The 22,656-nt window shown below is 32.0% G+C and overlaps 5 protein-coding genes across 5 annotated transcripts; all 5 read left to right on the top strand.

The window, feature by feature from the left end:
- The first annotated feature begins 4,090 nt into the window (after positions 1 to 4,090).
- Positions 4,091 to 4,892, top strand: LOC113856333 (ethylene-responsive transcription factor WIN1-like). Its single transcript, XM_027488117.1, has 2 exons — positions 4,091 to 4,170; positions 4,415 to 4,892. The coding sequence occupies exons 1-2, from the start codon at positions 4,091 to 4,093 to the stop codon at positions 4,890 to 4,892; spliced, it is 558 nt and encodes a 185-aa protein (XP_027343918.1).
- A 2,226-nt stretch (positions 4,893 to 7,118) lies between these two features.
- On the top strand, positions 7,119 to 10,977 carry LOC113856186 (TSET complex member tstD). Its single transcript, XM_027487904.1, has 5 exons — positions 7,119 to 7,274; positions 7,822 to 7,935; positions 8,491 to 8,570; positions 9,592 to 9,716; positions 10,652 to 10,977. The coding sequence occupies exons 1-5, from the start codon at positions 7,222 to 7,224 to the stop codon at positions 10,721 to 10,723; spliced, it is 444 nt and encodes a 147-aa protein (XP_027343705.1). The 5' UTR covers positions 7,119 to 7,221; the 3' UTR covers positions 10,724 to 10,977.
- Positions 10,978 to 13,240: 2,263 nt separating this feature from the next.
- On the top strand, positions 13,241 to 14,401 carry LOC113855222 (embryo-specific protein ATS3B-like). Its single transcript, XM_027486769.1, has 3 exons — positions 13,241 to 13,412; positions 13,653 to 13,763; positions 13,931 to 14,401. The coding sequence occupies exons 1-3, from the start codon at positions 13,293 to 13,295 to the stop codon at positions 14,198 to 14,200; spliced, it is 501 nt and encodes a 166-aa protein (XP_027342570.1). The 5' UTR covers positions 13,241 to 13,292; the 3' UTR covers positions 14,201 to 14,401.
- Positions 14,402 to 16,746: 2,345 nt separating this feature from the next.
- LOC113856032 (probable polygalacturonase At3g15720) lies at positions 16,747 to 20,254 on the top strand. Its single transcript, XM_027487655.1, has 10 exons — positions 16,747 to 16,782; positions 16,940 to 17,065; positions 17,244 to 17,381; positions 17,658 to 17,828; positions 17,954 to 17,977; positions 18,646 to 18,853; positions 18,942 to 19,023; positions 19,535 to 19,643; positions 19,782 to 19,898; positions 20,024 to 20,254. Exons 1-10 carry the CDS (start codon positions 16,747 to 16,749, stop codon positions 20,252 to 20,254), a joined length of 1,242 nt encoding a protein of 413 aa, XP_027343456.1.
- A 568-nt stretch (positions 20,255 to 20,822) lies between these two features.
- Positions 20,823 to 22,335, top strand: LOC113856031 (RHOMBOID-like protein 5). The gene is made up of 4 exons (XM_027487654.1): positions 20,823 to 21,097; positions 21,399 to 21,562; positions 21,645 to 22,158; positions 22,257 to 22,335. Exons 1-4 carry the CDS (start codon positions 20,823 to 20,825, stop codon positions 22,333 to 22,335), a joined length of 1,032 nt encoding a protein of 343 aa, XP_027343455.1.
- Positions 22,336 to 22,656: the final 321 nt, after the last annotated feature.

Raw genomic sequence — 22,656 nt, 5'->3', positions numbered from 1 at the left:
ATTTTTTTTTTTTTGTTATTTCTTACATTCTCACCTGATATGTTCCTTGCGTATATATATATGTGTCTATTCAAGTTTGTTTGTGTATTGTGATCACTATAATTCTCACCATTGTATAGAATTTTCTTTCAAATGCGCCATATATAAGTTTAACTTTAATTCTACCGTGCACCATGATTGTCATTTCCAATTTTAAGGAAAAAAAACACTCAGCTGCCATTTTTACTTTTGCTTTTTAACGGAAATTTATTGAATTGATTAGTATATCAAACCTGCAATATAAATGCAGTAATTATAATATTGGTTGCAAAGAGCATACAGATCATAGACTTAGCCTATGTGTGATATCCCAATTCGAACTACTAATTAATAGTTGTTAATATAATTATACCTATCAAAGAGTTCACTTATGACATATATGACAGCTCTAAGACCATGGTCGCCTAAAGGTTACCCTGCACTTGCTCCAGCCAAGTTAACAAAAGAATATGCCAAATGTGAATTGATAGAAAGATTGTTTAGGATGGATAGGTTAAAATTAAGTTTAATTAAGTGGCAGTCATTAAAGGGAAAAATATATATATCATAGCCTATACACAATTAGAAATCAAGACTCAAACGTTAGGAATAGATTGTTAATTTGACCCATGTCATTAAGTTTGGGATTTTTAAGGGCCATATTTTCTAATTGCAATGTAATTTCTCAAAATCTTTAATCCTTTTGAAGAAAAAGAAATGGGCATGTATAATGTGTCAGAATTTTCGGTTTTACCCCTGAGATTGATAAAAAGTGGTATGGTATCGCTGTTGGAATAACATGTCAAAATTTAGACAAGACAAAGTGTTAGGCAAAGATTGTCCAACCAAGTCAATGACCCAGAAAACTGATTGAAAATTGTGTAGCCACTGCTACATCTCTGAGTTGTGCATGATGAATAAAATGACAGAGTGGTGGTTGATGCAAAAGCAGAACGTGAAAGCACCCTTCTAAAGAGATGAGTTAGAGGCAGCACAAGAAACAACGCTGCCATATGTTAAAGGATTTGTACTATACCACTCCCCATTACATCAGCTGAGCTGTTGAACCCATTGTTTTTCAATTGCAGTCAAAACGATCACGCTATGCGTTCCACTCAATTAAGTAGCTACACCTTTTCAGCTACAAATTATCAGAATTTTAGTAACTGGCACCCCATTCTGCAACTTTTCTTACAACAACATTGGAATAAATTGAAGTTGGGAATTAAGAACATATAGCAATTTCATCCTCGATTGATATTATAATTAAGTTTAAATGAAAATATTATATTTCATAATTTATTGGAGAGAAAGAGAAACATAAATTTACATATGTATTTTTATTATCCATTATTAGACCATTGTTGACAACCAAGTTCTTCCACTATATACTGACTCAATTATGTTATTTGTTGATTATTTATAAGGTTAAACATTTTTAGTCTTTAAAAATATGTTATTCTTGTTGCTAAATTAAAATTTTAAAATTATTTTTGTAAATATAAGAATTAAAAATCATAATTTTACGGAAAAAAAAATTATTCCTAATTTATTTGTCTCATTTTTACTACTGGCTAAAAAATAAACTCTTGTATAAACATATTTTTCTTTCCAACAGACAACGAAATATACCTTGGTGAATCATTTTAATATGATCAAGAATTGAACCCTATTAAACATGGGACTCAACTAACTGCCAATTGTGCTAAACTTTGCTGATACCCTTATGAAAAGTAGGCCTTGTGCCATTTGGACTTGATATTATTCAACCATCCAACAATGCCATCTTAAGAAGCAAGTAAAAATTTATATGCATTCCTCATTGTTAATGAAATATTCATAACAAAAACTCTTTAGCGGCTGCCACTACTATTGGCAGGACCATATTTATTTATTAGCTTTGTTGTTAATTGCTATGTGGAGGAAGAGTAAGCCATTGGAGCAACTTTTTCCCATACAATAACGTACACCTATTTTTAGTTATTATGGGATTGCCTCTGAGCCTGTATTGGAATCACGTTAACATTAATCTGCACATGTTCACTTACATATCTTATTATTCCGCAATCAGTTGGGAACTTTTTTAAGACTAGCATTTTCCCGAGAAAACTAGCACCTTCACACTTACCCCTATTACTTTTCTTTTCTGAGACTCAACCTCATTCTTCCTTTTTAAGAAAAAATTGCACTGAAGGTGCAATTAGATAAATGTTAGCTGAGCTAAAGTTGGGCATAATATGGAATTGGCAGTAACAAATATGAAAGAAAATACGTAAAACTGAAAGCAAGGGAATACTTGAGGGATCTATTATAATGACTGAAGTGCTCTATGTGCATACTTAAATATGTACTATTTTTATACCTCACACAGTAGCATTTAATTTAACTAAACTTATTTACTTAGGTATTTTCTCACTCAACTTACTGAACTTAGTTACTAAAGTTATACCCGCCATCTCCATTTACACACTGTTGGGGAATGAAAGTATTATTGCAACACACTTCACAATTAGACAATTTTCTTTTTATGAATAATATCTCTCTGTGAACTACCTTGCTACATATTAATGTGCTTGAATATGTTTGATAATGTCCTTCTTTTTGTCTAGTGTTTTGGGAGAAAATACAACCTTCAAATAACTACTATGTGGGTTTTTTTTTTCATTAATCAAATTAATAAAAGGTCCTTTGATAAAATATTTGCTGTGGGCATAAGAAGTTGAGATCAAATGCTTCTACCCCACTTACGAAAAAACAAAATGCTTTTACCCCAAAGGAGATCAAATTGATCAGAAACTTTTCATATAACCAGAGATCTTATGCGGTTGTATATTTCATTTTATAGCAACAAACGGCCCAACTAAATGGACATTCGAATTTCCCATAAATCTAGAAAACTTGCCCAAAATTTGTACTCCTTTCTTCACCTGGGAATGATTAGTGGTATGTATTCAAAATTAGGAAACGAATTATTTTGAGAATTTAGCATGAGAATTATTGGTTGCTAGTCTAGTATATAGAGCAAAGTGTCTTTCAAAGTTGGGAGCCAACGGCTGCCACATTGGTGTAATTGACTGACATTACCAAATAATGTTTAAACTATAAAAAAGGACAACCACCAACAAATAATCTGAATTTTAAATTATTTTATTTATTTTCTTTGTTTTGCCTATTAGTCCAAAAGCACGAAAGTTATATGCAGATTTTTCAGCCCAGTTCTGCAAATCTTCCATATTTATGACTTCTAATCTCCTTCCTATATACACATGGTGTTCTTGTAAGCACACTTTTTTAATGATTTGATAATATCTTAAAATATAAAAACAACTTTTAAAAAGTATTAAATTTATGATACAAATATTTTAATTTTTTTGAAAATGGACAAATCACGTAGAGTGTGCTTAAGAATGTACTCATCAAAAGAGTGTATTATTAATATTTCTCTATGTTTTGAAGGGTGAAGTGTAGATACTTGGTTAGCAATGGCACTATGAGGGATCCAAGCATCATTCTTACAATTTGAAAATTAATCCCATGATTATTATGCAGTCACAAAGAATCAAAATTGCGATGGATATGCCACTGCCACCGGATAGCTAACTCACTTGGGCTGCTAAAATCAAGTAATTAGAGGAGGGTGAGATTAAAAAGTGTGATAAGAATTAGCTAACTTGTTAGTCTAAGGATTCTTACCAAACATTCTACAGATAGCAGTTTGTGTGTTGTAACTCTAAACTCTTGTAATTTGTAACGCTAGCATTGCTCTAACATGAAATATCGCTGTCGAGGGCATTTCATGGGATATCCACATCAGAGGTACAGAGAGGGTAATATAATTTGGTCATTTTGGTTAGCACTTACTTTGTGTACACCTTAAAATAAATCACAGGTTCAGGAAATAACCTTAAATTGCTGTTTCATCACGGCATAATGTGACTTCCACATTTTAAGTCACAAGTTCCATACATTTCTCTATCCCTTCTCCTCTCTCTCTCTCTCTCTCTCTCTCTCTCTCTCGCTCGCTCGCTCGTTCTCTCCCCTAGAAATATAACATAGTTCTGTTCTGACAAACATGGTGCAATCAAAGAAATTCAGAGGTGTCAGGCAACGCCACTGGGGCTCGTGGGTTTCTGAGATTCGCCACCCATTATTGTATTCACATCAAACTAAAATTCATTTATTTGTTTATTTTCCTTCTTCACAAACTTCAACGAGTATTCTTTATTTTATTTGCTCATGAATGTATACTATATTTTATAGATTTTGATATGATATCTTACTTGAGTCAACAATCTCAGAACTTTGTGTCTCCATAATTTTGATGGAATATTCTATAAAACATGCATTGAATAATGAAAGTCTTATAAGTTATGGTTTATTTATGGTGTTTGAATAGGAAAAGGAGGGTATGGCTTGGAACATTTGAAACTGCTGAAGAAGCTGCTAGAGCATATGATGAAGCAGCAATTTTGATGAGTGGGAGAAACGCAAAAACAAACTTCCCAGTTGCGGATAATCACAGTTCAAGTTCAGCTTCATCTTCTCCTCCCACGACATTTTCAGCAGTTCTGAATGCAAAGCTGAGAAAGTGTTGCAAGTCCCCTTCACCTTCCCTCACTTGCCTAAGGCTTGACACAGAGAAATCCCATTTCGGGGTGTGGCAGAAGCGTGCAGGGCCTCGTTCAGAATCAAGCTGGATCATGATGGTTGAGTTGGAAAGGAAGAATGTTGGAGCTTCTGATTCAGAGTTGTCAGTGACAGCCACACCAGAGAAGGTTAAACTTAAACCAGAAGAAAGCAACAATGGGAATGGGTTGGATGAGGAAGACAAGATTGCCTTGCAGATGATTGAGGAACTTCTCAATAGGAATTGAGTTTCAATGCTTTCGTTTTCACGTGGGACACATCCAAGGAGTTTGAAGTACCATGTTGTCCTTTTCGTTGCGTTTTATTTGTTTGTTTGTCCTAAATAGGAGTGTGGCAATGTGCTATATTTATTTTAAGATGATGTGGATTTTGGAGTGCTTTTCATTGTTTTCCACATATGTGTAATTTCCTGTACCCTCTTTATAATTTTATGCCCTCTATAAAACCTATCCATTTAACTACGCTACACCTCCATTCCATGCATTCATATGATTTCAATGAAGAGAAATTTTATAATTTTTAAATAAACTTCATTTTTTTAAGGTTCCTTCTATTGATATTTCAGTATTTATATGAGCTTGAGTACTCATCAATCATAACAGGAATGCAAGAAAACACATAATTAAATTTAGATGAATGAAACCTCGTTGAAAGAATATGCAAGAACTTAATTTCCTTTGATATCCCATAATTTGATGAAAACAACAACCCACGACCTTTGAATGTTGATCGTCATGGTAATGACTCGTGTACACCAAGACCAAACACAAGGGTGTGAACATTTTACCAAAATCTCTTTTCATTCATTGTAAAAGTGTAAGACGGCAACAAGGTTTATGACTTCATCATATATGTCAGCATATTAGATACTATCTCTAGGTTTCTATAAAGATGTGTAATTTTGCTGCTGCTGCTTTACTTTTTTCTTTTGTGGAGGTGAATCGCTTTTCAAGAAAACTACTCATTTGATCTGCTTGTACAAATATTACTCTTAAATTACTTATATCTTCAACTACAAATAATTTACTTTTACCATTGTTTGGGTTAATTCCGTCTGTAATCAATATGCATAAAATCTACGTGTGTTGATTGGAGAAGAAAGGAATTAAACTTTTAAAATATGTTATCTTACATTCAAGTCTATAATCTGTAATAAGCGTAGAAAAAAGAATAATATTAGATGCTCTTATAATATCTTTTTTATTAACTCTTATTATTTTTTAAAGCACCAAAATGAATAAATAAATGAATTACTATCTTAAAAATACAAAAAAATAAATAAATACTTTTTATCACAGTGCAAATGTTTTTGGCTTTTATTGAAGGGTGAACAGTTTGAAAAGGTAATGATCTTCGGTTCTGCACAACAATCTTTGAAGCCTTGCTAAAACGATTAAGAAATATGCATATGAGAAAAATGAACAATTTAATGCCTCCGATTTGTAATGTGGTGGTGTTGGTGTAGCATTGATCATAAAATATACAAGGCAATACTGTTCCTGCATTTTCCTTCTTGATTGAAGTCAGTCACATAATGAGTTTATGGGATGACGTTGAAGTTTGGAAAAGGAAAATGGAAACCCAATGCATTTGAATTCTATAAAGGGTGTAATACTGAAATATTTCATTCCTTAACAAAAATTAATGAATTTTGGAGTGACAAACCCCATAGGGTTTAGATTATAGGTCCTTTAGAACAGGGCATTTGTGTCTCTATCATGAATAAGGAAAATTAAAATTAATTTCTCACATTTATTGTATGAATTTCATGTTTGTAATTTCTAAAATATCTCAGTTCACAAAATATATATATATATATATATATATATAAAAACTGATTGAGAAGATCAAGAGTATAGTTTGTAAGTTAAGTCAAATTGTAAATATAAAAGTTATAAGTACAAAAAAAAATTTATATTATCAACTAATTAGAATTTACAATAAATATATTTTTATATTAATTATTATAAAAATTAATAGTTCTTATTGACATGATAATTTATAACTAGATAATTATTAAATTAAATTTAAATATTAAATTACAAGTAAGAACAAAGAAAATAAATAATAAAATATTCATATTTACATTTATTTTCATATCTTTTAAGTAAAATTTAAAAAATAAGATCAATTATCATCTTTGATACTTGTTCTCGTACTCATAAGAAGATATTATACAATTTCTTTAAATTAATAATTATAATCTATTTTTATAAACTAAAAATATTTAATTTTTTATTTAAATCATTAATCTTATTATTTATTAATATAAAATTGACACTGCTTGACGAGACCGTAGAAATTACAATAATCTTTGATAACTTAACGTGTGGTTTTTGAACGAATATTTGTGAGTTTCAACGAACTTAATTTTAAAAAAATAATTTTATTTAAAAGTGAATTCAAAGTGATGCAGACAAAATTAAATTTAATGAATACAAAAATGTTGAATATAAGAAAAAAGGTGTGAAGTGATTTGAGAAAATTTTTTGAACAAAAAAACTGAACGAGGACGAGGACAGGCTAGCGAGAATCTGTAGTCTCAGAGACGAAACGATGATACTTGCGGTTCTGTTTGCGAACGTTGACGGCAATATCCTCATCGAACGGTGCGTTTAGATCGCTTTCTTCTTATCTCCATTTCCTCTTCCTGCTTCTGATTCTACCAATTCTCTTACGCTCTTATCAGTAATATCCTTTTCTAATTTTCTGCGATTCTTGATTTGTTCGATATGGATGCTGTTCGAAATTCTAATATTGGTTTAGCTTGCTTTTTGATCGGAGTAGGAGGCATGAACTGTTATTTCCTAATTGCACTTGTTGATCCACTTGAACTAATTATTAGATCTGATATTTAGACAGTTTCATAATCTCTTTTGATGCTGTGTTCGGGAGGTTAGATAACCTCATAATAGATGGCTCAATTTCCACTTTACATGATTGAATTGAAATTTCACTCAAAACTTGTGTTTAATTCAACGAACATTCAGACAGCATAGGCATTTTATTAAAACATTGGAGTTAGAGAACCACGTAGTACATGCCTGAATTTATTGTATTGTGTGCTCTTTCTGTTTTCAACTTGCATAAAAAAGTAGACACTCGGTCTTGGTTCCCACTTTTTGATTGTCGAACTCAGTCTCATTATGATTGCAGTTTTCATGGAGTTCCTGCAGAGGAGCGTCTACACTGGCGTTCTTTCTTGGTTAAACTGGGAGCTGATAATCTTAAGGGTGTGAAAAATGAAGAGCTCCTAGTTGCTTGCCACAAGTGAGTATACTGTTCTGTCATGTATATGTGATGTATGTATGTAGTCCTTACATAGATAAGTTACTTTAACTGAAGAACATTTTGTGACTGTATATAATCCTGAACTGGTGAGGGAAAATTGAGTCTTGGTTGCTAGGAATGTAGCAGACAAGGAAAATTATCTTTTGAACCTGTTTATTTGATTATTTGTAAAAACTATGATGTACTTTGCGCAGTTTTCCCTTTGTATATTTAAGTGCAAGATGAGAAAAAACTGAATTAGTTACTAGAATATTTCAGATAGTGTAATCATTAGTGGAAAATTTGGAAGTGATTTGTAGAAGTGGAAGCTAAACCACTGATTTGTTACATGAATTAGCAGTTTAGATTACTAGAGTCCCGTCAAACTGAGAAGTTTGAGTTTCTCAAAAATTTTCTGTATGCTTCACCCCAACTACTGTTCATCCCTATTCCACTTTTTCGAAAATTATTTGTCTCATTTGTATTGGACAATGCAGTATTTTTCTTTTACGTGAGATGATATTAAATTTTACTCATACATTTTACCTGTATCAGGTCAGTTTATATTGTATACACAGTGCTTGGAGATGTCAGCATATACGTTGTGGGGAAGGAAGAGTATGACGAACTTGCCTGTATGTATTCATTGAACCAACATTCTATATTTGATTATGGTAAAATAAATGTAAAGAAACGAGTCACCTCAGTTGTTGATGCTTAAATATGGAATTGCATCAATACTTCATAGTTGCTGTAGAATAATATCATGGAAATGAGCCATCCTTGTTGTTGATGTTTAAAAGTGGTTATACTCACCTGTTTTGAGATGATTGTGCTGGCTAAGGGTTGTTGGCTCAACTTTTGGTTCTTTGAGATGGTGAAGGTGAAGTTTGGATAATTTCGTTGGAGAGATAATTTCTTTTGTTCTCAACCGAGTAAACAAGTTGAATGGACTCAAGCAGCTACTAGCTAGTGGAGAACATTCTATCTAGTGGAGAACATACTGATGTATTTACATAAGAGATAGAAGATTATATCTGAGAATAAGGGATGTAAAAAGTGAGATAATAGGACGAGTTAAATGAAACACTAATGGAGAATGGTAGAGTGTAAATAAGGGATATGGAGCCAGTGGTCATATTTTGCATGCTACCAACAATGATCTTTATGTATTATCGTGATGGGTTCAGTCCTTGGTCTTCCTCCATTCCCAGGCTTATTTGGCCTCGATATTTCTTTAGTAGCTTGTCTAACAAAGATTTAGATTAGATAATAGCTGGTTTGGAACTTTTGGAGCAAAAATAAAGATGGGAAAACTTCCTCCATGTAGTCTATATTAAAGAATACCAGTGTGATTTCAGAAGTATGGCATTACTTTTTTAAAGAATGAAGTATTAAGAAAAACTAGCAATCAAATGAATTGGTAAGGGTAGACCTTGGAATCTAAGTTTTGTCTTACTTACCAAGAAAAAGAAAAATATAAATATTTAAGAAAAAAAGTTATGTTCATAGTAACATTTGATGGCACCAGTTTTTTAAACAATGTAAACATATTGTTATTTCACCAAAAGCTGACAAGATTTATGTTTAAGAGTTGTCAAGTGCTTTACATTGATAGTACTATTTACTATTTACCTATATTTCATTTTTCTCCAGTATCAGAAGTGATCTTTGTGATAACCTCAGCTGTGAAGGATGTTTGTGGGAAGCCACCAAGTGAACGCCTTTTCCTGGATAAATATGGAAGAATTTGTTTGTGTTTGGATGAAATTGTATGGAAGGTAAAGATACATGGTGCACAGTGTCTATTAAACAATTAGAGCTAATTTTTTGAAAATTTTCTGTTACTTATCCTACTTGCCCCTGGGACACTTCGATTGATAACATTCTTGTGGTATATGTTACAAACCCTGAAAGAGAATATGAGAATTTAGAGAGAGAGAGATGCAGAAACAGAAGGAAATAAAAAAAATGTTTCTGTTATTAGGAAATTTTTTTAGTACTTATGGAGTATGTACTCCATTTTCTTTAAAGCAAGATACCTCAAACGAATTTTTTTGTCCAAAAGTTTTGTTCTAAAATATAAATAAGAAAAAACTGCTAAATGAAGAAAGAAAATTATGAGGGAGTAGATACTACAGGAGTATTAAAAAAAATTATTATTAAATATTGAATGACAACAAAGAAGATGAGATCTTTCTCCTAGGGTTTCCCTCTCAAATGCTTACCAATCTGAATGTCTTTCCCGACTATTTAAGCCAAGTCTCTGATCTTCTCAACTGCTAATAATTCTGAAACTTCTTTCTAACTAACTTCATAACTTCTGGAATCCTAGCAGTATATGTCATCATATGTATCTAGTTTACTAGTTAGAATTGATATTGTTATTTAATGTCATTCATTTTGGATGAGGCTCTTCAGATCAGGCATTAACTTCTGCATTACACCTGAAACAATGCTTCATCTTATAAACATACGATTATCTGTGACCTGAAGCAAGAAAAAACTTATAATACATGTGGAAAGTACCGGGGGTTTCCCTATAATTTTTTATGCAGAAATGAAATCTTTTTGTTCCCGGTTCACTATTCACACCACTGATCTGATCGTCATCTTTATGCAACTTCTGTACTTCTGTCAGTTTGTGTTCCATAGTTGAAAGGATAAATTTCTGTTGATGCTTTCCTTTGACATTTTCCATGTGCATCTTTTGAAGGGATATTTGGAAAATACAGAAAAGGATAGAATCAAAAGATTGATTAGGTTAAAGCCTCCAACTGAGTTCTGAATGAGAAGTTCAGAGCGAATCATTATACAATCAGCAGTCTGAGTCATGTCTTTAGCTTCTTGTAATTGGGAATGGCAACGCACTGAAGTATGTCCAGGATATATGAGATTTGCAACATCTGTCAGTCAGACCTCTATGTATGAGCTTTCTTCCTTAGTTAGTGTTGGTGAGGATTTTGCGGGGCCAATATTTGTATTAACCTTCTTAATTTTAAACATTCTTTTTTATTTTGTACCATGTATGTTTTTTATTTTATTCTATCTTTACCTTGGGCATTGTGTTTTTTGTGTTCTATCTTGGTTTGCTCTTGGCTCTTCTTCTTGGATGAGCCTTTGTTTCCTAGGATAATACACTTATCCCCAGATAATGTGTTTCTAAAACACTTGGACGAAAATTTTCATGATTCTCACAACGTGAAACTGAGTTTTTTTTGGCCCACTGCTTTCCCGAGAGAACTTGTTGCCCCGAAAAGTAAACATTAAAGTTTCGTCCTTGAAAAATATCAGTAAATACTTCAGTGTTTAGGAATGTAGAAATCTTTCTTTTGTATGATCAACATTTGTAATTTTAGGAATTAACATATTCTGTACTAAATTTCGTAGGAACGAATTTGGATTTCATCCAAATGTGTTAAAGATAAACATAATAAATTACAGCAATTTTTAAGTGCTCCTCAAAAGTCCAAAACCCAAGAGCTTGAATGCATCATTGTTGGTGGGAATTGAATTTTGTATTTGCCTATTTCCACGTGATAATATCAAATGATTTTGCAGGGAAACAAATTGAGAATTCCTTTTATCACCCGGATTAAAATTCTTTTTTGTCAAAAAAAAAAAGATATGGTTTGATTTTGGGATCCCACAGGCATAGGCAGCCTGGTCTTCTGATGTTGCCAAAGTTAGGGAATATTTTTACTTCGCATAATGTTTAATACTAAATTAATCGATAGTGTAATATAAAAGACTAAATAAACCATAATATAAATTTCAAAAATCAAATTTATATTTTGCTCCAAATTTATTCACTTTTAACTCTTCTCTTATTTATTTTTTGAATTCGTGCTTCTAAATTTTTAATTGAATCTTTAAATTTATAATTTGTATAGACAATTAAGTATAAAATGAAGTTTCGACCCCATAAAAAATGGCCAAGATGACACTTGTGTACATCAAAGCGTTAGACTTTTTTACACTGACGGGCAATCTGCCATAACTGAAAAAATGTGCACTGCGAGGAGCGCTTGTGTTTGTAAAACTAATGCACGCGTTTGGCGAGGCAAAATAAAATAATATATTCGTCAATAATTTTAAAAACAAAAAAACGCAGCAGATGCACCGTACACATATTGAATATTTTATTTTAACTAAATTTAGTACAATTAATTAAATTTAAATGTAATTACTCACTATTCCTGTTTTTTTCTAAAAATATATCATTTTTACGTACTAAACTATAATAATATTTAATTAAATAACTAAAATATTAAATATCTTAATTAATCAATTAAAAAAACCTTCACACCTTGCGAGTGAGAAGACTACTTAAAAAGGTAATATAAAGAAATTGAATATAAATTATTACTTAACCTTCAAAAGTTAAAACTGACTCTTCTAAATAGATATATTTCATCACAAATCCTTTTAGACAGGCCTACCAACTTACATCTAAAAAAATTAGTCAATAATTTAAACTTTAAAAAAATAATAAATATTTAATATAATAATACCATGAATTGAATTTAAATAAACTGATAGAATAAATTGTTTTACACTATAATCTAATCATTAATTATCATATAAGCAAAAATTGTTAGTTTTTATAATAATTAATGTAAAAATCATATCTAGTGTATATTTTAAATAGTTGATAGTGTAAACCATTTTATATTGATAATATAATAAATTTAAACTCTAATATTATTATATTAAATTAAACCATTTTAGTAGACTTTTTATTATAATCTAAAACTAAATTTTTTAATTAAATAAACTTTTTTTAAAAATCTTAACGTATTTAAATAAATGAATAGGCAAAGCAAACTAGTGACTGATAATAAAAAATAAAGTTATTTTTAGAATTGTAAAAGTATAATTTATTTTATGCTCTAATTAATATATAATTGATATGAAAAAATGGCAACTTCAGATCATACATGGACACAATAGGTTAAAGGTTTGTCATAAAGAAGGTTTTGATGCCAGATATTTTTCTTCATTAATTTATAATTCAACTCATTCACACTGGTTTTTATTTGTGATTGGTAATGGTTTCTAATTACTAAAATTATAGACAAAAACAGTTAATTCATTAATTGCCATTACAATGAAATTACGAGAATCTCCAAAACGGAATCACTATTATCCAATGTAAATTACAACATTAAAAGCATGGATACAAGGACCGAAATAGCTATGTATGGACAAAGTAAACGCTGTTAAAAGAGTAACCAAACTCCAAACCTACCCTTGTCTGGTTGTCCTTCCTATATAGCAAAACCTCATAAACACCGAACTGCTCCTCGTTGTATCCTTCGAACCACAAAACAGCATCACAAGTCCCTGACTAAACCATGAAAGCTCTCACTCTAATCCTCACACTTTGCATCATCGTTGCTTTCTCACAGGCAACACCTATAGTTACTCAGCCTCAACCCAATGAATCTTTCAAGCTCAATCATACCCACCCACAGGTAAGAAAGAAACTCTCTTCACGTTTTCATATTTTCCACATAGAAAATAGAGCAATACCCTTTTATTCAAAATACTAAAAATCATCCATTTTTCCCCCCTATAAAGTTTAGATACTAAGAATATTATATATGAATTAACTACTTTAACTGAAAGAACACACTTTTTAATATATATTAGATAGATCAGACATGAAGGGGTACTCAGATTTCAACTAATTAAGGGCCATATACATGTTGCAGAATGTGGGTAGTAGCTGTACTTACACGGTCACCATAAAAACTAGCTGCAGTTCTCCCTCTTATACCAGAGATCATATAAGCATTGCTTTCGGGGATGCTTATGGCTATCAGGTTCCTTCTTTACTGTGAAATATTCTTCTGCTCTTTAGTCATAGATCTGTCACTCAATTGCTCTTAAATTTCTATGCATAAATTAATGAAATTGAATTGACCCGATTAAAATTGAAAATTCTTAGTGGGTAATCGGAGCCTAGCTAATCACTTGGTTGGATAATCAGGTTTATGTTCCAAGGCTTGATGATCCTTATTCAGGGACATTCGAGCGGTGCTCTACGGATACGTTTGAGATATACGGTCCATGTACCTACCAAATATGCTATCTCTACTTATACAGGACTGGATACGATGGTTGGCTACCAGAGAAAGTGACCGTATATGGATATTACTCCAACCCTATTACATTTTACTATAACACTTATATTCCTAATGGTATTTGGTATGGCTTTGATTATTGTGGTAGTTATTTGGCCTCCTCTGCCTCTGCATAATAGTGATCTCATCGACTTTGTAATCACATAAATGTAAAATAAATAGAGGTCCAATGGTGAACCATGTTATGTGGGCTTAGTGTAGGGGACCTTCTATGTACCCTTTAGGCTTTTGGTCTCATGTATGTTTCTAGGCTTCACTTTATGGATTCCACGTTACTATGTCATATTTAATTCGAGAGACACGTTTTTCTTTTTTGTCCATATATGAAGGTTGGTTTTTTTTATTATATATTTTTAATTGGCTTTTATTTTGTGAAGTCCTCTTTAGTATGAAAGTAACATCGAGGAAAATTAGAAAGTGAGGCATGATGACCCTTGCAATGGGTTATTCTAATCTTTTTAACATGTCATATTAAGAAATAATGGAAAAATGTAATAAAAGATTATGGTTATGTATCCCTCGAAGATTATGGTTAAGATGATAGAATTGATTTTAAGGTTTGATCATGGGCTGAAAACAGGGTATTTAAAACAATTAAGACAGTTGACCAAAAGAGAGAAAAAAAACAATTAAGATAAGATTGATCCAAATTAACTTTTATCTGTCTCAGCTCATGCTTTTTTAATCGGTTGTGAATCAAGTTAGCTTGATACCAAGTCAAACTACATTGTAATCACTCCTAATACGTGTGTACGGTGTATTCAAAAAAATTATTATGTGATAATATCATGTAGTTCCAACAAGAAAAAATATATACATGTTATAGAGTGAGAGTGATCAAGATTACATGGTCCCAAACTACAATATATATATATATATATATATATATATATATATATATATATATATATATATATATATATATATATAACATCTACACTCGAGAATTTTAAGTCTATTCAAACTATATGCACTCACTCAGAAATCAAGTAAATTCGTTCACAAGGCTTGAACAAATGTAATTTTTTTTTTTATAATTATATTCGTAGTAAAAGTCATCAATAAAGCAAGGATGTTCTTCAAGTACTCTTCAATTTAGTAAAAAAAGATAATAATTTGTTGAAATGCCGTGAAGTGCTAAGGTGAGAATTCTTCAGCCTCAAAATTACATAACTATGAAATTTGAACGTCTTCCACTAATTGAACCAATACAGTCTATAAGCATTTATTACGTAACGATTACTACTTTTGCCATTTTATTTTTAGAGATTACATGAACTATATACACCATATATTTTTTTAGTTATTTTTTGTTTAGGATTGTAATTATCCTTTATAGAAAAGAGAAATTTTATTCGAACTAATATAAAATTAAATATTTTTTATATACAAAACTTTAATTCAAAAACTTGTTCAAAAAACCAGACATCATCTAAATTAATCACCCGTTGATCTAATCTCTTTTACAGGTGTAATCTTAAAATTAAAATATGTTTTGATAAATAATAAAAAAAAAGAAACATGATATAACTTTTTTTAGAAGTGCATTTTTAGGTAAATGACTTTTTTAGCTTCTCAAAAAAAGTACTAAAGCAAAATTTTTTGTTTTTAGAAAAGCATATATAACTATTATAACTTTAAAAATCTTTTTTTTTTTTCTAAAAAGGACTTTTTCTTCAAAAATAAGAGGGGGGGGGGGGGGGGCTTAAATATAAAATTAACTTAAAGATCTTAAAGATCAATCATGCCATGTGCAAAATCACTGGATGGAAATCAAAACCACATTGTCACACCAAGAAGTAAACTATGAACTTGGTCATTTTCAAACATGCGAGAATTTATTTTTATGTAGAATCCTTCACATTATCTTATAAAAATTGACAAAACAAAATTTCGTTCATATTTTATAAAGAGACGCAACCAATGATGTTGTAATTAAATTATCAAAAAAAATTATTATGCATTTATTAAGTTACTTTCCCACATATTGCATAGTTATGATATGCTAGCTAGTTTGACCCAACTAATTTGTTAATCAGGAAGAACCTAAAACAATTAAGAAAGTAATCTTGTTTTAGAAGAAAGCGAGGACAATTAGTACGCACGTAGCTTGGAAATCTTGTACAAGCAAAAATATTTTCTTCGTCTAATGATTTTTTTATTACACTAAAGTTATCCATGTATCGTTAAAGAACCGACCAAATTGATTTTCTTTCGCATGGAAAGATTAGAGAACGTAGTTTGAAATCAAAGTAGAGGAGGGCTTTTTTCAACCAAAGTCAGCAATCTTTTTATCAATTTACTGAAGTTTACTATTGAGTATTTAGTGTAAATTAAGAATCAAAGGTACGTTCAGAAGAAGGCTTAGGGATGTGCATTTGCTTCATGTGCTTTCTGTGAAAACAAGGCCTTAGTTCCATCAGCCATGTGTTTTCCAACTAGATTGTGTGGAGTGTAATTTTCCACAACCACGTAGTTACGCTGAACGAATCTTGTTAAGAATAAACTTGAAACTTAAGTTGTTTTATTTTATCAATAGAGAAGCCAATTTAACGTCTAAAATCTGCTTCCAAATACTCTACTTGGCCCTTATATATAGAAGAAGAAATTGGGGTACGTCCAATGTACATGACATAAACTTTGAGGGTGTGAAAATCTTTTGATGTTGCTCAAGAGTGCTACAAAGTTTGATATAATGGTCAGGATCCGACAAAGTCTCATTTTATCCTATTCACATTCTAGTTAATTTTAACATAAGACCATTTTTATGTGTTGCAGTGACTTATTTGATCAAGCTTGATTTGTTTATATAGAGTTCTCAATCAGTACTTATGTATGACGTTAATTTTATGCAGGAGTTTTTCTTCACTGTGTTATTGATTTTGGGTGTGCTTACACCCGCATTGAGCATGAGCAGCACAACAACTTTCGATGTGTTACAATATGGAGCAGTTGGAGATGGACAAACCAACGATTCTCCGGTAAACTAATCATTATCTCACCATTTTAGCTTCCTCAAAAAATTATTGTGCTGCATATACATATTTATATATAGCATTGATTTGAATCATTAGATTTAGCAAATACAACACATTTACACAAGTGTTATTGAATAAGTTCTTAACTATTTCAATCTTCAACTTATGTAACATTCAACAGGCCTTTGTGAAGGCATGGAATGATGTCTGTCAAAGCAATTCACACATATCTCTGCTCATCGTACCAGCAACAAAGACATTCTTGCTGAAGCCTTTCACCTTCAAGGGTCCATGCAAATCTAATTATACCTACATTCAGGTACTTATACTTGGTATTAAATTTGCAATATAAATCTTCCACTCACCATCATCAACCTTTATCTAAGGTTAAAAGCATAGTAAAAAAGGTTAACTTGACTGTTTCAACTTTCAAGCAAACTTCAATACTAAAAGACAGAAAAAGGAATAATAAATAATTCACAAAGTAGAAGAGATTAAATTTGAAATATCCCATGATTTAAAAAGAGATATTTTGTACATTTGGGATTTTGATTCATATTTCATAGTAATAATTAACATGGTTGTGTGACATCAGCTTTTAGGGAACATTGTGGCACCTAAAACAAAATCAGAATATTCTGGATTTCACACAAACACATGGCTTGGCTTCTCTTCCATCAATGGTTTAATTATCAGTGGAAGAGGGACGATTGATGGTCGAGGTTCTGCCTGGTGGCAACAACCTTGCATAGAAAATGCCCAGCCAGTAAGTAAAATATGTTCTAGTTTCTTAGCCTAGGAAAATTTTTCTTTGTTTTTTGACTAATTAATTCATTTTCTATACTCTTACTATATGAGCCATATTTTTATGAATTTTTTTTTCATTTTCAGGGGGCAAAATGCCGTCCACCAACAGTAAGTAACAGCTCTTGATCCTTGCACTTGACTACATTCTTATCAAATTTTACCAAATTAAATTTCACCTGTCATCGTTTTTTTATTCATAGCATATATATAATAAACACATTAATTAATTGGTTCTTGAAGTATAAAAAGAAAGGCAAGAATGACACTCATAGACGAATCAAAATTCAAAGATAGACGTGCTTCAATTCATCTTATCAGACAGAATTGATAAGTACTGTCGAAACTTTTGGACATTGTTATTTGCAACCTTTTTATTTTCGCCAACTTGTTCGCCAATTATCCAGCATAAGGATTAACGTAAATCTTGTAGACACCAAAAGGTGTGCCCAACTTTCATTTTCCTCAAGTTAGAATGACTTTTAAGCTCAAATCCCGAGAATTTTATTTTCAGAAAGACACATATAAGATAACTTAAAGTATGTATTTGTATTCGTGTTAAAAAATAATAAATATAGATTTCACATAAAAGTTAAAACTAATAACATTGAATTAAACGTTAAATCATAGCCAATTAAACATAAGCCTAAACATGCACTGAATCTGAATCTAACAACCGACATGTTCCTTGATACACCTTATCAATGGATTTTATTCACTCGATGCTGAAGATATAAACAACACTGTTTCCTTTTCTTCTTTTTTTTATTGATGCGTAGGCATTAACATTCAATAGATGCTATCGCTTCCAACTAAAAGGATTTACAAGTAATAATCCCGCAAGAAGCCACATAACTCTAACAAGCTGCAAGAAAGGCATCATCTCTAACCTCCATTTAATTGCTCCTGGAACAAGCCCTAATACCGATGGCATTGATATTTCTGGCTCAAAAAGCATTCAAGTGCTTAATTCTACCATTGCAACCGGTGATTAACTAAACCTTAAAATTATTGTAAAATCTTTCAATTTCTAGTTTCCGACTTAATTATGTATAATAACTCTAATTAATTGCAGGTGATGATTGCATTGCTATTAGTGGTGGATCCACCATGATCAAAATAACCCGTATAACATGTGGTCCAGGTCATGGTATCAGGTTAGTTCTTCGGTAATAATGTATTCAATTAACCATTATCAGTTTGCTTCTGCTTATCAGTTTTTTGTTTTTTTAATATTTTTATTATTATCAGTTGAATTTATTGAAAATTATAAAATTTTGTAAACGTTTTTTAATTTAACGAGTCTTATTAATATTTTTTATTTTTAATAAATCTTAACCAATAATTAATTAAAAGTGTACTAAGAACAGTGGATTGCTAACCCTCCTCCTTTGCTGAACAATGAAAACAAGTTTAGATTTTTAAAATCCTGTACTTGACATTAATAGGAGGAAAGTTTGCATTTTGATTCCCCTGTAAAGTTAAGTTTTTTAATTAAAAAAATGTAATCTTTTGCGACCCACAAATCAGATTATATATGCATGTTAAAATTCATCACTTTTAATCCCCTTGCATGTTTTCTATATATCACCAAAAGGTGGCATATTCCTCTCTCTATTTTCGGGTTATACAGTTTTCACTGATAAAAAGGAAATCACATTTTTGTAGCATTGGATCGTTGGGAACAGGTGGAGATACCGATATTGTGGAGGACGTGCAAGTGAAGAATTGTACTTTGACTGAAACATTAACTGGAGTAAGAATCAAGACATGGCAGGTAATTAAGCAGATAAAAGCAACTCTAATTGTTAAAAAAATTATTATATATTATAAGATATTTTGCTTGCAACTTTGGTTACATGAGTTATGCAAATTATTATTTTAAATATAATGGTTCAATTTTATTTTGCAATAGGGTGGAGCTGGATTTGCAAGGAGGATCTCGTTTGAAAATATTAGGTTTGTTCGAGCCAACAGCCCCATAATCATTGACCAGTTTTATTGCCCCAACAAAGTCGACTGCCAAAACAAGGTACCATAACATACCAATTTGCCCTTTTTATATAAGTTTAATGTTCTGCTCCCAAAAAATTACATTTATACAATTTAAACTAACAATTTTTTTATGTTTTTTTTTTGTTCAATTATTATGAGTAGACTCGAGCAGTCAAGGTGAGCGATGTAACATACAAAGGAATTGTTGGAACATCATTGACGGACAAGGCAATCAATTTAAGCTGCGACCAAAATGTGGGATGCTCCAACATTGTGTTTGATCATGTTTATATAAACTCTGCAGTTCCAGGGCAGAAGGTTATTTCCTATTGTAATAATGCCCATGGAACAGCCACACACACCAAACCAGTTATGAACTGCTTGCTGAAGTAGCTCAACTCATTTGATTTGTTGTCCACGGAGAGATGCCATATGTGCTTTTGGATTTTCACTCTTTTTTTTTTAATCATGGACTGATTATTGATTGAATATTCTGTGTAAAATATCTGTATTTTGGAATAATTATTACCATTAGAAGAATTAGTTGTGTGTGACAATATTATAGAAAGTAATTTTGTGAAAATATAAATATGCCAACCACATTATTAGTTGTTACGCTAATGCAATTGCTATATATCCTGCTTTTAATTGGTCCTTATTTTGCATCCAACTCATTATTTTACTGAAATAGATATTGACATGCAAATGCAAAATGGGAAAACTAAAAAAGAAAAGATAAGATAAAAACCAAGGTACAAAAAGGGTTTTAATATCTATGATGTAATGTATGCTAACAAATTCTATAAGGTGGAAAATGAGTTACCTAAATTAACTGCTAGGCTAGCCAAGCCAAAGGAGGGAAGGTTGGTTCTGTTGTTGCATTGCGTGCCAACACAACATCCTATTTGTGTGTTTATGTTTTTGTTGTTGCAACCTGCGATCACAACCATAGAGGCACCGCATGGGGAGGAAGCCGCCGCACCTGTCTGACATTGAGGCGGCCCGTTACCCCCCGCCACCGCCACCAACTTTCCACGCGCCACAGCCTCGGCTATGGTTCCCATGGTTGGTGCCACTCATATTTTTGGCCAACATTGCCATGTTCGTGTATACCATGTATCTCAATGATTGCCCTGCCTACTTGAACCAAGATGCTTGCCTTTTCTCTCAATATCTAGGAAGGTTCTCTTTTCAACCTTTCAGAGAAAACCCCCTTCTTGGTCCTGCCATCCGCACGTGAGAACAATCTATCTCTCTCTCTCTCACCAAAAGCACCTACATTCATCATTATCATTAAATATGAATGAACAATGTGCGTGTGCATGAAAAAATAGCTTTCTAGTTTAATGATTATTGTTTGTTTTCTCTCTTTATCCTTAATAAACTTTGATTGGAAATGGAAATGCTAATGCCTATAGATAAAATATTATATCTACATGCATGGGAAATGAAAGAGAGAAAAAGAAAGCAATGTCAAGTTTCACTTTGTTTGTTTGTTCATTCATATTTTTGGGGTGGTTGTGTTAACTTTCTGCAGGCTGCGGGTACAAGGAGCCCTTGAAAAGGACCTAGTGGTGGATCAAAATGAAGTATGGCGCTTCTTCTCCTGCATGTTTCTTCACGCTGGAGTGGTGCATTTACTGGCCAATATGTTTAGTCTTCTATTTATAGGAGTTCGCCTTGAAAAGGAATTTGGATTTTGTAAGGCATTTTACTGAGTTTTTTATCATTGAACCTCTTCATGATCTTCTTGAGTTGATTTCTAATGTTTTGAATTTGGCAGTGAAAATTGGAGTCTTATATATTCTTTCTGGTTTTGGCGGAAGTTTGATGTCTATTTTGGATTTGCAACAATCTGGAACATCACATACCGTATCAGTTGGAGCATCCGGTGCACTTTTTGGACTTCTTGGGGCCATGCTTTCTGAGCTTCTAACCAACTGGAGTATCTACGCAAATAAGGTACTTTGTAATATGCAATACTGGAAAACATGGAATGTTTCTTTGAGGACAAATTTTAACGCTACATGCTTGCTTCAGTGTGCAGCTCTTACAAGCCTATTGATCATAATTGGCCTAAATTTGGCTGTTGGATTTCTACCTCATGTGGACAATTCAGCTCATATAGGAGGATTCCTAGCAGGATTTTTCCTTGGTTTTATTCTTTTAATGCGCCCTCAATATGGATATGTGAATCGCAAATATATTCCTCCAGGATATGATATAAAACGTAAATCCAAGTACAAATTCTATCAATATTTCTTCCTGGTCGTGTCATTGATCATCTTACTTGTCGGGTAAAGAGTTACAATTTTCTTTCTTGTCAATTCTCACAATGCAAATTGTCCTGCCTCAGCTAACATCCTTGAACATGATCCAATGGCTAATTTGACAGATTTGCATATGGCCTTGCTACGCTGTACATAGGAAAGCCACAGGAGAAATTTTCTTTCCTTCAGAGCTATCCAAGATGAAAGGTTCCTGTTCCACAGCCTGTTCTTCAAGCTTGCTGCATGTACAAACTAAAAATTTCCCCTTTTAGAAGTGTATATGGAAGTACATGTCATACAGATACAGATAAAAATAGAGATCCTATTCAATTTCTTTTGCCCAAGACATTTTGCATGATTACCATTGCTTCTCAGAACTCTGGTTTGAAACTCTTTCTTCTTTGCAGGTACATGATTATTTGTGCTATCCAGAAGAAACAAAGCCAGATTTAAGTAAATGAGATGATATGACACTATACGTGTATCTTTTTGGCTTTCTATATGGATGGACAAAATTCTTATGCT

The sequence above is a fragment of the Abrus precatorius genome, unplaced genomic scaffold (assembly GCF_003935025.1).
Source record: "Abrus precatorius isolate BTA unplaced genomic scaffold, Abrus_2018 Scaffold11, whole genome shotgun sequence".
Lineage (NCBI taxonomy): Eukaryota > Viridiplantae > Streptophyta > Magnoliopsida > Fabales > Fabaceae > Abrus > Abrus precatorius.
This window is presented reverse-complemented; position numbering and strand designations above follow the sequence as displayed.

What these genes read in the sequence shown, in the direction of transcription:
- LOC113856032 (XM_027487655.1), top strand. Translation starts at nt 16,747, where the DNA reads ATGTTGCTCAAGAGTGCTACAAAGTTTGATATAATG. An exon ending in GGTCCAGGTCATGGTATCAG is followed by an intron (nt 19,024 to 19,534) that starts GTTAGTTCTTCG and finishes ACATTTTTGTAG; the next exon opens with CATTGGATCGTTGGGAACAG. An exon ending in AAGTCGACTGCCAAAACAAG is followed by an intron (nt 19,899 to 20,023) that starts GTACCATAACAT and finishes TATTATGAGTAG; the next exon opens with ACTCGAGCAGTCAAGGTGAG.
- LOC113856333 (XM_027488117.1), top strand. Translation starts at nt 4,091, where the DNA reads ATGGTGCAATCAAAGAAATTCAGAGGTGTCAGGCAACGCCACTGGGGC. An exon ending in GAGATTCGCCACCCATTATT is followed by an intron (nt 4,171 to 4,414) that starts GTATTCACATCA and finishes GTGTTTGAATAG; the next exon opens with GAAAAGGAGGGTATGGCTTG.
- LOC113855222 (XM_027486769.1), top strand. Translation starts at nt 13,293, where the DNA reads ATGAAAGCTCTCACTCTAATCCTCACACTTTGCATCATCGTTGCTTTC. An exon ending in TCAATCATACCCACCCACAG is followed by an intron (nt 13,413 to 13,652) that starts GTAAGAAAGAAA and finishes TACATGTTGCAG; the next exon opens with AATGTGGGTAGTAGCTGTAC. An exon ending in GGGATGCTTATGGCTATCAG is followed by an intron (nt 13,764 to 13,930) that starts GTTCCTTCTTTA and finishes TTGGATAATCAG; the next exon opens with GTTTATGTTCCAAGGCTTGA.
- LOC113856031 (XM_027487654.1), top strand. Translation starts at nt 20,823, where the DNA reads ATGGGGAGGAAGCCGCCGCACCTGTCTGACATTGAGGCGGCCCGTTAC. An exon ending in CTTGGTCCTGCCATCCGCAC is followed by an intron (nt 21,098 to 21,398) that starts GTGAGAACAATC and finishes AACTTTCTGCAG; the next exon opens with GCTGCGGGTACAAGGAGCCC. An exon ending in TTGATCATCTTACTTGTCGG is followed by an intron (nt 22,159 to 22,256) that starts GTAAAGAGTTAC and finishes CTAATTTGACAG; the next exon opens with ATTTGCATATGGCCTTGCTA.
- LOC113856186 (XM_027487904.1), top strand. Translation starts at nt 7,222, where the DNA reads ATGATACTTGCGGTTCTGTTTGCGAACGTTGACGGCAATATCCTCATC. An exon ending in CTCCTAGTTGCTTGCCACAA is followed by an intron (nt 7,936 to 8,490) that starts GTGAGTATACTG and finishes TACCTGTATCAG; the next exon opens with GTCAGTTTATATTGTATACA. An exon ending in TGGATGAAATTGTATGGAAG is followed by an intron (nt 9,717 to 10,651) that starts GTAAAGATACAT and finishes CATCTTTTGAAG; the next exon opens with GGATATTTGGAAAATACAGA.